The sequence below is a fragment of the Arachis hypogaea genome, chromosome 6, assembly GCF_003086295.3.
Source record: "Arachis hypogaea cultivar Tifrunner chromosome 6, arahy.Tifrunner.gnm2.J5K5, whole genome shotgun sequence".
NCBI classification, from domain to species: Eukaryota; Viridiplantae; Streptophyta; class Magnoliopsida; order Fabales; family Fabaceae; genus Arachis; species Arachis hypogaea.
Window position 1 is genome coordinate 16,129,910 of NC_092041.1, and position 16,416 is coordinate 16,146,325.

Sequence of the window (16,416 nt, forward strand, 5' to 3'; positions counted from 1 at the left end):
AATTTATAGAGGCTCACAGCGTAATTAAACTTAATTTTTATCCAATAAAAGCATTCATAGGCAGTTAGTAATTCTTAGATAATTAATATTTTGTTTTTTTTATTGTTGAGATAAATTTGGTCCCTTACTCAATTTAGAGGATCGAAATCCTAGTCAGTGCAGCGTATATAATTCTTAGAATTATAATTACATCGAAATTCAGAAAATGACTGAATAATTCAGTGTAAGGACAGTTTTACCCCCTCGTGGGTGCGTCAATAAAAGGGGCAGTGTAGTAGAAGGTTGATCCCATGCACCCATTAACGGGAATCTCCTACCAACTCATTTCTGTCTGCTTCCATTCCCATTCCCATTTTCCTCCCTTTTTTGTTTATCAAACACTCTCTTCTTCTTCTTTCTCACTCACACGCTCGTCATGTCTTCTCATCACTACTTCTTTTCCACCTACTTTCACCCTTCTTCTCTCTTTTCTTCTTCTTATCGTACTCTTCTCCCTTTTTCTCATCTAATATTCTCCAAAACCTCTGCGTGTAAGTCTCCTTTCATGTATATATAGTAATCATTCATCACCGTCTTTTTAATTAGCTTCTATATATTATAAATATCAGCAATAATGTTATCTAATAAATTTTGATATTATACTCTATATGAAACTATATGTATGAATGAAGCATATAATTATTCATCATCAAAGGATAATCATCATAATATATGATTTATGAGATTATTCCATTCTGTGTTCTGTTAGTTAATAGCTTTTAGCTCTAATTAATTAAAAAAATTTCTATAGTTATCAAGCAGGCTAGAATTTTGTACTGTCTTTTGTTTTCTCTTCTTCACTAACAAAAGAGAAAGATTTGAAAAGGAGAAAATAAAGTACATACATACAGTAGTATTGGAGTACTATAGCTTTTTACTAAAAGCTGATAATTAAAGAAAGCAATTTATTAGTACTTTGATTATTCATTGCTTCCAACCAATAACAATTAAAACAAGCCGCTAAGTTAACCATTTGTATTGGTTTATTCTCTTTGCATATCATTATTATTATTATTACTATTATTACTGTAGGTGTTGCGTTTTCGGAGGCTAATAATAAAGGCAAAAAACAAGAGGCATTAAGATACAGAGCTGTCTCGAAACCACGAGGTATATATATAATTTCATTTTTTATTTCTAAAATTTTTATTATTGAATTAAATTTTGTTATTATTATTATTCTTATACAAATTAAAAATAATATTTAGAAACATTGGAGGGTGGCATAACAACCTTAAAGGTGAATGAGATTAATGTAGACGAAACAATACAAGAGGAGCAAAATACTGAGGTATGTACTACTAGCTAGTTAATTAAGTTCATCTTAATAATATTATAAGTTTTCAGATCTATGTTAATCTCTGTGTTTGCGGGATTTTATTTAATATTTAGGTTGAAGTGAAGGATGAGATCAAAAAACGGGTGAAAGCTATAAAATCATTGTTGGATTCGATGGAAGATGGAGAGATATCAGTGTCTGCCTATGACACAGCATGGGTTGCTCTTGTTGAAGATGTTAAAGGAAGTGGTTCTCCTCAATTTCCAAAAAGCCTTGAATGGATTTCAAACAACCAACTCCTTGATGGTTCTTGGGGTGACAGTCAAGTATTCTCAGCCCATGATCGAATCCTCAACACCTTGGCTTGTGTCGTTGCATTAAAAACATGGAATATGCATCCTGAACAATGTGACAAAGGTATGGTATATAGTAAAGTAAATATAATATTACATATATATATAGTTTGTTTTATTTCTCTAGTTTGCAAGAAGTTTCACTTCATTATGTTAAAGTTCTTACAATTTGTTATTATTTATTATTAGGAATGAAATTCTTCAAAGAGAACCTTGAGAAGCTTCAGAATGAGAATGATGAACACATGCCAATTGGTTTCGAAGTAGCTTTCCCTTCACTTATGGACATAGCGCGTAAGCTGAACATTGAAGTGCCCGAGGATTCACCTATATTAAAAGAAATTTATGCCAAGAGAAACTTAAAACTAACCAGGTAAACAAGTACTCAATAATTAATGTGATTTAATTAGCACCTTAGTTTCTGTGCCATGATTATTATTATATATGGTTGCCAGCGGTTAGCACTGTACTACACCCATGTCTTATTCCATAATAGAATCAAATCAACCTTATCTTTGCAAGCTCTTTTTGTGGCAAAGTATTGTATGGAATCACAAATTTCGAAGCTAATGCAAAAAGAAGAAAAGAAAGGCATTCTCTTTAGTGTGTGTGTAATAATTATGGTGTGTTGTTTGTGTGATGTGGGCCTTATTAAAATAGAATACCAAGAGAAGTGATGCATAAAGTGCCCACAACTCTTTTACATAGCTTGGAAGGGATGTCAGGCTTGAATTGGAAACAGCTTCTAAAACTTCAATCTCAAGATGGCTCATTCTTGTTCTCTCCATCTTCCACTGCGTTTGCTCTCATGCAAACCAAAGATCACAATTGCTTCTCTTACTTGAATAAAGCTATTAATAAGTTCAACGGTGGAGGTAAATTCAATTCAATTCAAATTTGTTCAATTTTAATGTACTATTAATATAATATAATATAATTTTAATTATTTATACATAAAATTATTATATTTTATTTTTGGTGCATGTGCATGTTAGTTCCAAATGTGTATCCAGTGGATTTGTTTGAACATCTTTGGACGGTAGATCGATTACAGCGTCTTGGGATATCGCGATATTTTGGCCAACATATCAAAAACTGTTTGAGCTATGTTTTCAAGTAATAATTTAATTTAATTTGATTTAATTTAATTTAATTATTATGCAAGGATATGACCCTTGATGGGGCCAACACATGTAGTGGTAGGCTAAATGCTGATTATTATTCTTATTTAAAAAAATTGTATAATTAAATTCCAGTTACTGGACTGAAAAGGGTATTTGTTGGGCAAAAAATTCGAGTGTTCAAGATATTGATGACACAGCAATGGGTTTCAGATTACTAAGACTACACGGGTATAAAATGCCAGCCAGTAAGTATTATAACCACATATTATAACATAAATACTACAAATTTATATTCTATTAATTAACTATAGTTTTTTATACTTTGTTACTTAGATGTGTTTGAAAACTTCCAAAGAAACGGTGAATTTTTTTGCTTTGCTGGGCAATCAACACAAGGGTTGACCGGAATGTTCAATCTATATAGAGCAACACAATTGATGTTCCCTGGAGAAGAGATTCTTGAGAGTGCAAAGAGTTTTTCTAAAAAGTTTTTGAGGGAAAAACGAGAGTCAAATCAGCTAGTTGATAAATGGATCATAATGAAGAATTTGCCAGAAGAGGTATAACAATTGACGCTACAAATTAGCTATATCTAGAAAAAAATGTAAATTAGATTTTATTTTGATAATTTAATTTTTGTTTTTGATTATGTTATACATGTTGGACCACTTAGGTTGGTGATGACGTGGATAGAAAATGGGTCTAAGGTTTGTATAGAATTGTAATGAATGTGTTAATTTGTTGGGCAGGTGGCATATGCTTTGGACATCCCATGGTATGCAAGCTTAAATAGAGTGGAGACAAGATTCTACATTGATCAATATGGTGGTGAGAATGACATTTGGATTGGCAAAACTCTTTACAGGTATCTACGACTTTTCTCTTCTAACCCTAATATTATTAATAACTTAAACTTGTATTTAAGTTAAAAAAACCTAAACTAGTATGTTAAATATATTTAAATAGTTGATGAAAACAATCAATATTATTTATTAATTATGTATCTAATTAATTTAAATTTATTTTTTAATTAACAATTTAAATTTCTACTTTATTAAATAAAAGTTAATAAAAGTAAAATTTACACATTATTATTATTATTATTATTATTATTATTATTTGATAATAATAAGATTAACACTTGGCTTCATATCATTAAATCACAAGTAATAATGCCATAAGAGCACAATAATCTATCATGCATGTTACATGAAATTATAATTTTTTTAATTAAAATAATGGTATTAAGACTAAGTAACTAAATAAATATATGAAATTATAATTATTTATAATTTGGGCCTATGATATTATTTCTTTGAAAACAATCTTCGTGTCATGAGTGATATATATATATATATATATATATATATATATATATATATATATATATATATATATATATATATATACTGACCTTATATATAAAATTTCATTTCTTTTCGTATATTTTTAAAAATGATAGAAGAATATGATAACGACAAACCCATATTTTATTGTCACTAGAGAGAGACTTCTACATGTAATGTTGTTGCTACTTGTTGGAACATCCACTTATAGATATGCACGATTGGATATTATACAATTATTATTTGAAAAATAAAAACTCTAATGTATTAAAGAATATTCCTTTTTTCTTTCCTTTTTTAACAAAAATTTATTTCAACTAAAAATGTCCAAAATGCAAAACATACATCTAAATTTGTTATAAGAATAATTTGACACATATTTCCATAATGATTAGCATAACTAATTTTATTATAATAGAATGAAATCAAAACCTAAGTTAATAGCAAAAACATTTAGCATATATATATATATATATATATATATATATATATATATATATATATATATATTGTTAAAAGTAATTTGTAAATATTAAATTCAAATAGTAGTACTCATCACTTATGATTTTATTTGTATATAGGATGCCAATTGTAAACAACAACCACTACTTGGACCTAGCTAAATTAGATTACAACAACTGCCAAGCTGTCCATCTAACAGAATGGAAAAAGATTCAAGAGTAAGATTACACAATTAAGTAATCTTTATCAGTAAATTTCATTTGTCTTTAATTTTATTTAACAATTTTATGATATAACAATTGAATTTGACAATAGATAAATATATTTTAGGTGGTACTCAAATTTGAAATTAGCAGAATTTGGACTGAGCAAAAACTCTCTGCTATTGGCATACTTTTTGGCGGCAGCCAGCATCTATGAACCTGAAAGGTCTCAGGAGAGGCTTGCATGGGCCAAGACCACTGCATTGCTTGAAACAATAGCATCCTATGTTACCGATGACGATGCTGATTCAAGAAAAGATTTCGTTACAAAATTCACTCAATGCTTTGACAAATGTGACAATTCTGTTGGATGGTAACTTTTTTTCCTTTTTACTTTTTTTAATGTCACCTAAATTAATGGAACATGCTAATAATATCTAAAAACATTAGATATCTGCATGACCCCAATTTTTTTTATTAATCATACTTCATCACACTTAGCTATCTTTGTTGTTTTTATGTAGTATATCGAACATTTAATTTTAATTTTAAAATTATTGTGTCAATTTAACATACTCTTTCTCTTATTGTCTAATGATATACATAGATATATATAAAATAAATGGTAGGAAGCTTTACTAAAATGTTTTTTTATATGTGCGGTGTGACAAACAAATATATATGTATTTTTAACCAAAGATTTTGCATGCATATTAATAGTAATTATTCTTCTCCATAGTAATAAACAAATAGTTATGATATGTTTTACTACTTTTTTATTTTTAAATATATTTATTATTTTAAAATTTTAATACATTTATTTATGGCTCAACATATTTTGATATAAATTATATTTAGATATAATAAAAATATTAAAATATAATTAAATATTTAAATATGTTTTTTTATGAATGATTATATTTTTAGATTGATAGCATAGGTGATTTTATTTGGATTTTTTTAAATATTGGTAAGTACTCTAGTGTACTCTATAAATCTTCACAAATGTATACTGCATGTTGAAATTTAGATATTTTTTATTTTTTTAAAGTTATTTAGTTTTCGATACTTTCTATGAAATGAGTTCTGGAAAGTTGGAGGGATCAGCTACAGTGGTCCTTTCGTTTTTGTCGTTAGTTTCTAGAAACTGAACACATTAAAGGGTGGATTGAATGTTATCTGCAGGAGGTTGAAGAAGAATAAAACAGGACAGGAACTTGCTCAGACTTTGGTTGCAGATATAGATCAAATTTCTTGGGATATACTCGTATCTCATGGTCATGAAATTGGATATGACATGCATCATGCAGTAAGTATCTTTTTGTTCTCATGTATTTCCTATTACATGATTTATTATTAATGTCATTTAATTGATAAAACTTGAGAATTTATATCAGAAATTACAAAATTATCTTTAAGAAGAATAATAATCTATCAAATATGTCTATTTGACCATTGTAACAAATAGTACTTGAAACTACCCAAGTGGAAAGAAACAAAATGAAAATAGAATGTTAGTAACGTAGAAATAGTGTAAATTTGTTATTATTATTTGATTATATTCTTTTTTATATAATTATTCAAAAATTATTATAAAAATAATTGAATAAATCTAAAAAAATTAAAATAAAAAGCAATCAATAATAAGCTAATATGATTTTTAAATGTGTTATGTTTAGATTTTTATGTTTGATTTTTGTTTAAATTAATTTTCATTGTTTTCCTAGAAAGATGAATAGTAATTATCTTCCTAATAAGTATTTAATTTATATAGATATCAGTGCATCAACTAACTAGAACCAAACCAAATTACTTTAAAAAAAAATCAATATTATTAAACCATGGGATTTTTTTTTTCTTACATGAATGTTACTAAAATTAAACAGTGGAAAAAATGGCTTTCAAGTTGGCAATTAGAAGGGAACAATTGCGAAGGAAAAGCAGGGCTATTGGTGCATATAATAAACCTAAGCGGTGGACATTGGAATTCAGAGGAAGAGCTGAGCTTCAATCCACAATATCAGCATTTGCTCCAATTAACCAACTCAGTGTGTCACAAGCTCTATTCTTTCCAAAAGGACAAGCTCAGTGTGACACGGCAACCATATCCTGAGACTTTTCTTTTCATAGGTTTCTTTTTTCCAAAAAGAAAAAAAAAAGAATTAAGCACCATATTATAGTTTTTCTCTCAGGACTAATAATACTCATGTTTCAATCACATTGCTTGTGAGCAAAAACAACTAAGTTATTGTCACTTATGTTAAGAGGTGAGGTGTTTAGCATTTAAGTATTGCGTAATTGAATTCCATTCCCCAACATAGCATCATCCTACACATAAAATTTGTCGTGTAGTTTAGTGCTGCACTAGCACACAAAATATGAAGGAAAAAAAAAGAAAGAAAAAGAATTAAATTGCTAATAAGTAAATGGCTTCATCATTAATTTGGATTGTATTTTGCATCAGGAAAATGAGCCTGGAAGGTACAATGGGAAGCACAAGATTACAACTTCAGAAGTAGAGTCTGAGATGAGAGAACTTGTGCAGTTGGTGTTACAAAAATCTTCAACTAATGACCTTGGTTTCAACATAAAGAACACTTTCCTGATGGTGGCAAAGAGTTTTTACTATGCAGCCTTTTGTGATTCAAGGACCATCAACTTCCATGTTGCTAAAGTTCTCTTTGAGAAAGTTGTTTGATGATGATCTTTAATGAAATGAGATAGGTTGTAGTTGCATCAGTGTACAACTGTACAAGTGTACATGATCTCCATCAATGTAATATAAATAAATGAATAATAAGAAGTTGTCGTATTTCAATTTAACCAATGTTACAAAAACATAGCAAATTACACACCTACTTCAATTTTGACTCCAAAATAATACATCAGCTCCCATATGAGCAAATAGTCAAATACCACTAATTCAAATTTTCCTCTGTAATAATCAAACACATAATCAATTGATAACATCATTTCAGAAACTGCTCTTATTAAGAAATTTAATTACAATCGGAAGCCAAATTCCAAAGTAGTAGAGATAAGTTCTATAAAAAAAATTTCAACACTATTAAACTAGAAAATTATATTTTTTCAATCGTATATCTATAAATTAAACATGTGAATAAGACTTAATTCTAACTTTTGACATTTATTTAAACGATCAATAACTTAATTACTAGACCAATCCAAGTTAATTCAACCATACTTACGAAGTTGAGCATATATAAATAGTCTTTATACAGGTAATTGCAATTGTATATATAGCTTAAAAAGAAAAAAAAAAGAAAGGTTATTTCATAGACCTATTAAAAGGACAAGCATGCTTAGAACTACACCAATCCAAGTTGATAGTAGCTTACTATACTAACCCTATACACAAAATCAAGTTCGATTAGAAAGATAGGTTAAAGGGGTCTGGGATGATGTTTATCAATTTATAGCATCTAAACTCTTCAGTATATATTAAAAAATATATATGCACGTAACATAACCTAAGTGCAAAAGAAAGCATTACGGATGCCAAACATATAACCCATTTGAGTCATTGACCCATGTTGAAAGCTAGGAGATTAGATTAGATAGTGGTGGTTTGAACAAATTTAGCAAGTGGGCTACTATAAGGGAAAGCACGTTATGTTGTTCTTAGAAATGAATAGATATCCCTTTAATTTAGACAACTTTGTCTAATGGAAAATGGTTTCCTTAGGCAATAATAATAATAAGAATGCATGGCAGACAAGACCACGTTTGGACACGTGACAAAGTGGACGGAGCTATATATATATATATACCGAATCCTAGCTACATTATCATTTGTAGATTTTTTGTGCTAAAAAATATTAGAGAATTATTAGAATTTATTATTTTTTATCATCAGTTAACCATTAATATTTAAAAATATGTTATTAAAGTATTAGAATAAAAAATTAAATTAAAAATATTAAATTGATCAGTAAGTGATAACAAAAAATAATAAATTATAATGACTCTGAACATTTCTCTTTCTTCAACATTGCAGAAAATATCTAATACCTAAACCAGCTATACCCATATAGGTTTAGTTTTGGGTTTAATAATTTGATCAAATCACCAAATAAATCATTATTGCCTTGTATGGTAACAGGAATATTAAAGTAGGGGACATGACCCATAAGGTTGGTGCTAGCAATATTGCCCTATATAGATAACTTATGACAAATAGAATAGACAACATAAAAAGGATGAATTACAGTACAGAATGATAAGTTGAAAAAGAGAAGCAAATAGTGAATACTAACAGTACTTCAACTTTGGCTTTATCTCAGCCAACATTGTGAGGGTGGTGGAGAAGTTGTTAACACTAGTCTAACAACTTGTTTTCAATATTTTAATATTAAAGTTGGTGGAGTAGTTCAGAAAATGTAACTATTTTTGTGTTATTGTACATGTAATTAAGCTAATTTCAACTAAGCTGGTCCACACATGCCTAAATAGTAAATAGTGCAAACAATAGAATAGAGCTCGAGTTATGAGTTAATATCGTGATTTTTTGAAACAATAATTCTATGTTATTGTAATGCAATATATATTTATATATTATTAGAAAATAAAAAATTTATGGTATTAAAAAAAGAAAATTTGTATAATTATTTTTTTATTTTCTATAGTATTTCCTAGTTTGATGGACTAAAACTAATCTATCGCAGATTTAAACTCTATTTAAGGGTTATCGTTAATAGAACAAATTGATTGAAAATTTACAAAATTAAAATGATGTCTATGAACAAACTCTCCATTAATGGTTACTCTGTATAAGTAGTAATCAAATAACATATACTTCCCTGTGACTAACCTTGAAATTAAATACATTCTGTTTATAATAAATTGGAATAGAAAAAAATCAAAAGAAATAAGAAAAAAATGATAACTTGAGTGGGAGAAAATGACAAATACGAAAGTGAGGAGAATAGTGACATAGAATGAAATTAAATAAATAAATACATTTTTTTTGTCATTGTTATATTATACATTAAATAAGGTTAGTAAACTTTTTTTTTGTTGTGTGATGATATAGAATGTAGTGGAAGAATTTAATTATCAAATCTTGGTGTAGTATATACAACATGTAAAATTTCTTTCGAAATACATTTATAATAGATATTATATAAATAGTTTTATTTTTTCTTTTTTTTTTCTGTAAATGCTGTTATATTTCATATAAAATATTTTTTAAGAACACCTAACTAGCATTTACAATATATCTCCCTTAAATTATCTTCATAAGTCATATCACCATCCATCATGAAAAATTGAAAACAGATCATGAGTCTGAACAAATAAGTAGCAAATGAATAGTGAAAAGTATAATAAGTTTTGAAATTAATAATGTAAAGTATATAGATGCGTTATTATTTGAATGGTTGGAGTGTCAACTGATAGGTAAGTGAAGGTAAAACAAACAAAATACATAATTGACAGAAGACAATACACACTTACCAAAATAATTATTTAGATAAGTTGGAATATGAATCTCCAAATAAGCCTCAGAGGAAAGAGTGAAAAATACAAAACAAAATGCATGAATCACTCTAATAAGTGACATTGAATACTGACCAAAATTTTGGATAAGCTAAAACAGCTCTCATCAGGATAACAATGGAAAACTACAAACTAAAATAGATAACTGATGCAGAACATTAAATAGCAACAAAAACATAAACAGGTGTAGATAAGAGTCCAAAGATCTGAAGAGAAGCTCATCCATGCAAACATTTGTCAATCATGCAAATTAGTGTTATACCTTCTGATACCATGCATTGCAATTCAATTATAAATCTATTTCATTTTAGATAATATTACTAAAATGATAGATTGAATAGTTTTATTAGGTAATATGGTAGAGGAGATAAATCTCATGATTTTTAATACTAAAATACATTCTGTACTCTATTACACCTTTAGTGTTCAAATGTTATGATTCATTTTTTTCCCACCATATTATTGCTATTATCTTTGTTGTTTATTTTGTCATATATGCTATTATTTTTTATCAGCTTCCCTTAACTTAAAAAGGTTAATAGAAGATTAGACCAAATTATCAATACCAATTATCAATTTACATCAATGAACTAGTCAAAGATTAATTATCAATAAAACTAAATAGCGAAATTAGTGGATTGACCTAAAATTAAATTTAAAAAGCGAAGAAAATTGAGACTAGAAGACTACTAGACACTGTTTTATCAACCATTTTATACTGATTAGCATTTAGATAAAACAAAATAATGACATTATAAAATTCTGATGAAATAATAAGAACTACACTTTTAATGTTTATATGGTATGGTTCATTTTTTTTCCCACTATATTAGTTTGTTTTATCATATATGCTATTATTTCTTATCAACATTCCTTAACCTAAAAAAGTTAATAGAAGATTGGACCAAATTATCAATACCAGTTATCAATTTACATCAATAAACTAGTTAAAGATTAATTATCAATAACATTAAATAGCAAAACTAGTAGATTGACCTAAAATTGAATTTTAAAAATGAAAAAAATTGAGACCAATGAATTATTAGACACCATTTTATCAACCATTCTATACTAATCAACATTCAGATAGATCAGTAAAATGGTGTATTTTATCAAAAAAATTGTCATCTATGATAAATCCAATGAAAGCCAATACATAATCCAATCACAACACTTAACTCGTTATATATGTGGCATGCATAATTAAAGTTACATTAAAATTAATATTATTGTATTACAGCTGAATTTGAATTAAAGGGCTGCAAAAGTAGCAGTAAAGGCAAAAGCATTGATGTATGATTGCATTTATTTCTCCCAATGACCATGAGGGCCATGACATAGACAATCCAGTAAAAAAGATAGATGGAGATGGAGATGTATCAGAATTCAGAAGTGTGGATGATTTTCAAAAGTAAAAAGAGATCAAACATCTCTTAAATTTGATATGACATAGGATTTATTATCTACATTTTACACTTGATAAAATACTTGGATACATGCTTTGGAGTAGCAAGTATCCTTTGAAGATGCATATAGTAATTATATAAAGTCAATTAGTATTCTATATTCACTTATATTAGTCAACCAAGGATGAAAAATATTTTGCACGCATTTCTAATTTTTTTTCTTCTTCTTCCATTTTTTAGTTTTCTTTATGCATTTAATTAATATTTTATATCCACTTATATTGTATTTCATTTTCAAATCTTTTCCTAACTTAACTTGTTTTACTTCTCAACTATTTTGTGAATAGTCAATTCTTTAAGATTTTTTTTCGCCACATGAAACTCTCAAATGTTATATATATATATATATATTGAATCAATTAGATTGGACAATCGCCAATCTTAGGTATTACCACACTACAATACACCCACAATATACGCTCACCCACACAATACTAATGGATTCATATTCAATACTTGGTGAATTAGTTCCAATGCAAATACATCATATTAAAAGATATATAATTTACTTCTTGAACTAGGCCTCAGCTGCTAGACCCGTTTGACTTTTTTTTTTTTTTTTCAACAAGTTAACCGAAATAGGGGAGAAAAAAATCCAGTACGATGAGGGAACACAGAATGATCAGACCTAAGAAGACCAAAATCACATTGTTTACCAAAAACACAGGACGTTGGCTAATAACAATCTTCTCAATTGATTCAAGGAATTTCCTAGACACCAAAACATGCACCTAACAAAATATCAAAACACTGTATTAAGATATCCCTAGTCATTAACTTTCTCATGCCATAATTAACCACAGTATCATAGAAACTCCTGTTACTAGCAAAACCCATTTTTTTTCAACAGTAAAATTAGTCAGAGTGTAGTACTGAAAGAAACAAAAACTAAACAATGAAACAAACAATGCTGGAGCAACTATTACATTTATGTGATACATACTCCAGCACCAACATACTTAGAACCAAGCAATGGCATCATAACATGCTCACATATAGTTGGTCGATGATATCCTTTTCTGAAGAGGAAACAAGTTCATTCACATCTTTCCAAAGCAGAAGTTCATTCTAAATGAAACAATATTATTTGCTTGTTTAAAATTCCTAGGCATTGATGGAAATTGGAAACACTGAATAAGTTCAGTTTACGGATATGCAACAATAACACGCAATAACTAGGAGATCAAAGTTCTAGCATCAACCAACAAAGTAAAAAAGTTAAGTCCTAAAGCTTTTTTCAACGGTAATGTTACTGTAGTGTCGTCTCCTGCAAGCTCATGTTCTCCAATGCTGAATTTGGTGCCTCTAAGGTTGCATTGGCCACAAGATTTCCATCCTTAATATTGACAGGGCTAACCTCAGAGAGAAGGTCCAAGCATGGTGGTGTTTCCCATGGCAATCCTCTTTCACATACCTCTTGAACCATGGAATAACCCTTACAATATCCCAAAAGAAATTGTTCAGTGACATCACTTGGGTCATAAGCAAAAAGATCATATTTGACCGGATCATAAGCGGCCTGCATCATCTCAATCAAACAATTTAACAAATCAAGATGGACATCAATCAATTGCACTAAGAAAAGATCAACTGAAAAGGTAGATGATTATACATACACGATATCTAGGTGATGATGATTCAACAGATTGGGGACGAGGAATCTTCGATTTCAAGCGGGGAAACTGACGGATTATCATATTGATGTAGTGTTCTGACAAGTCAGTCGTGCCAGATGCCAGGCGAGACTCACAGTATCTCAGTCGAGTGAGCCAACGTGAAGCATCATTTAAGGCGTCCATGGCAAGGCGAAGGCCATGGATGGTGGTGAGATCGCAGGAGAGAGCAATGCGGGTGCAGAGGGATCCCAGGTTGAAGAGAACAGAGGCCTTCTCCAAATGGATGTTATGCTGAGAAGAGTGCTGATGAGGGATGATGGCATTGTACCAAACAAAGATAGGTGGGTTGGGTGAGGCATTCATAGGGAAGACAGGCTCAATCATGCAAAGGTATTTCAAATAAAGGATGAGGCAGTCACGGCGAAGGGGTAGCGAAAGGTCATCACGCAGCATCTCATTGCGCAATTTGTGTAGCATTTGGAGAAGGCCTTCTACTCTGTTTGCCACGCTCTCAGAGTATTTGAGGACAAAGTAACTGCGCAGGGACTCATAGAGATTCAAGGGCTCAGTCTTCTTCAAAGGAAGGAATCCAAGAATATCCGACAAGGACGAAGAATACAACGAAGATGAGAGGATTGCCCAAGCTGTTGGATAAGGAGGAGGCATATCCCATGGGTAAGCCATCAAGTTTCCAAAGGAGTCATAGAGATTCAAGGGCTCAGTCTTCTTCAAAGGAAGGGATCCAAGAATATCCGACAAGGACGAAGAAGACATCGAAGATGAGAGGATCGCCGAATCTGTTGGATAAGGAGGAGGCATATCCCATGGGTAAGCCACCAACTTTCCATCCTTCATAATCTTGAAAGGATTGTACTCGGAGAGGATGAGGTCAACGTACATTCGGATTTGTATTTCGAATGGCTGGGTTTTCGTCGAGCAAATCCCTCTAACTAATATCTCAGTGACACATTCTGCATCATGATCAAGAGCACAAGAATCGACCGTTGAACAAACATGACATCGCTCGGATTGGGGTAGGATGGATGATTCCCTCTGACGAGCCTCCGCGTATAAGAATGCCACCTTCTTTTTAAGATGAGTTAACCAGGTTGGGTCAAAAGAGCGGAAATGTTTCCGTGCAGCCGAATCATTCCTTATCGTTTCATACGCTCTACGATGAAGCTCATAAACCTACATCATCATCATCATCAATTCATCATCATTAGAATGAAAAGTAAGTGTAAAATCATCAATCAAGAGTGAAGACTGACCGATCTAAACGCTAGGGCACATCGGTGTTGTTGGAAAGCGTAACTGGCGTCGTTTTTGTTGAGGAGTTCGTGTAATTCGAGCTCGGAAGCCTGAGCGGAGAAGAGGAGGTGCAGAAAATCGGCGAAGAGGAGAGTTAAATCGAGGGTGGCGGAGACCACGTCCTTGGCAAAAAACTGCCCGAGTTTGCGGAAGAAATTGGCGGCAACTTTGAAGGCTTCGATTGCAAGGTGACGGCCAAGGGCGGTGGTACGGTCGCAAGAGGCAGCAATCTGGCTGTAGATGGCTCCGAGGTTGAAGACAACAGCGGCCTTCTCCAACTGGATGCCCTTAAGCTGTGAGGGGACCCCATCTTGATGGTCAGGGTTGAAGGCGTCGTACCAGACAAAGAGAATGGGGTCGGCGTCGGAAGAGATAGAGGTGAAGAGTGGCTCAACCATGGAAAGGCATTTGAAGTAGTGGATGAGGCAGTCACGTTGCATGGGAAGGGAGAGGTCCGCTCTACGCTCCACCATGTCCCGGCGGCATTTGTTTAGGGTTTCGAGAACGCTTTCAACTTTTTGTGCATCGCTCTCGGAGTATTTTGAGGCTACCAACTTACGTAACGGCAGGTACAGCTCCACCGGATCAGTCTTCTTCAGTGGGATTGACAGCACCCCATCATCGTTGTTCATGGCGGCGTCAATGATACAATTAGGAACCCAGAATTGGAATTGGATTTGGATTTGTGCTTTTTGTGTTTGATATTTGAGCAGCAACGATGTCTTTTAAAATGCAAATACTTAGTGTTATTTTTAAATTTGAATTCTTTACATTTTAAATTTTTATTTTAAAAATAAAATTGATCTCTCATTTTTTAAGAATTTTTTTTATATTTTTTTGTGATTTTGCTTATGAAATAAATAATAAGTCATTTAAAGTAAAATTTAAAATTTTAAAAATTTAAATTCTTTATTTTTAATTGTAAAACTGTTTAATTAAAAAAGTAAAAATCAGACCGTCTAATTTATTAAATGTTTAAAAATCAAATAGTCTAATTTATAAAAGTACATAAATTAGACCTCTAAAAAATTTAGTTTAAAATTAAAATATTATATAATTAAATATAATAATATATATTTAGTAATATATATAATTATGATTAGTATTTTTTAATTAAAAAATATTAATAAGGGTTTGTTGTATAAAAAAAATTATCTTAATTTTTATAAAAAATATTATTTTAAATTTGATAAAATATAAAAAAATTATCTATTTTTAAAAATTAGAGTACTTTGTTGGGTATTATTATAGTAGTAAATTATATTTTTATACTTCATATTATAAAAAAAATCTACTATAAAATAATATAAATAAATTATTGTAATAACTTTGTTATATACATTTAAATATATTCGTAAATAAAATATATAAAATATAATTTTTTAATGAATTTATTTAATATATCAATTAATTATAGTTCAAATGGTATAATCTTCTAAAACTTCTGATATTTACTTAAATTTGAGTCTTTCTATCTTTACATTCTAATTATTTGGTTAATGTAAACTAATTTCAATAAAATTAGTGATTATAAGAAGTACCTGCTCAACTGAAAGTAGAACTTGTTGATCTACAAAAGCCTCTGTCTTTTGACAATTGAATATCATCCATTTACAAAGTTGTATATATAGTTGTTTTTAGCTTCGAAAGAAACAAGTGTCCATGGAAATATCTAATAATATTGATATGTTAGCCTGTTA

The 16,416-nt window shown here is 30.1% G+C and overlaps 2 protein-coding genes across 3 annotated transcripts; one reads left to right on the forward strand and one right to left on the reverse strand.

Moving 5' to 3' along the window:
* Positions 1 to 290: 290 nt before the first annotated feature.
* On the forward strand, positions 291 to 7,629 carry LOC112696215 (ent-copalyl diphosphate synthase, chloroplastic). 2 transcript variants are annotated; one of them, XR_003150682.3, is made up of 15 exons: positions 291 to 530; positions 1,072 to 1,149; positions 1,248 to 1,330; positions 1,432 to 1,735; positions 1,861 to 2,044; positions 2,332 to 2,546; positions 2,667 to 2,787; positions 2,928 to 3,040; positions 3,129 to 3,355; positions 3,545 to 3,660; positions 4,723 to 4,821; positions 4,934 to 5,179; positions 5,992 to 6,115; positions 6,693 to 7,073; positions 7,271 to 7,629. XR_003150682.3 is itself a non-coding variant. In XM_029287460.2 (15 exons), the coding sequence occupies exons 1-15, from the start codon at positions 416 to 418 to the stop codon at positions 7,502 to 7,504; spliced, it is 2,457 nt and encodes an 818-aa protein (XP_029143293.1). In that variant the 5' UTR covers positions 297 to 415; the 3' UTR covers positions 7,505 to 7,629. The 2 variants fall into 2 exon arrangements, 1 of the variants encoding a protein (XP_029143293.1); XM_029287460.2 differs by having other exon boundaries at positions 297 to 530; positions 6,693 to 6,888; positions 7,269 to 7,629.
* A 5,175-nt stretch (positions 7,630 to 12,804) lies between these two features.
* On the reverse strand, positions 12,805 to 15,438 carry LOC112696216 (uncharacterized). The gene is made up of 3 exons (XM_025748850.2): positions 14,677 to 15,438; positions 13,406 to 14,596; positions 12,805 to 13,308 (listed from the first exon to the last, which is right to left on the reverse strand). Exons 1-3 carry the CDS (start codon positions 15,346 to 15,348, stop codon positions 13,039 to 13,041), a joined length of 2,133 nt encoding a protein of 710 aa, XP_025604635.1. The 5' UTR covers positions 15,349 to 15,438; the 3' UTR covers positions 12,805 to 13,038.
* Between the last annotated feature and the right edge of the window lie 978 nt (positions 15,439 to 16,416).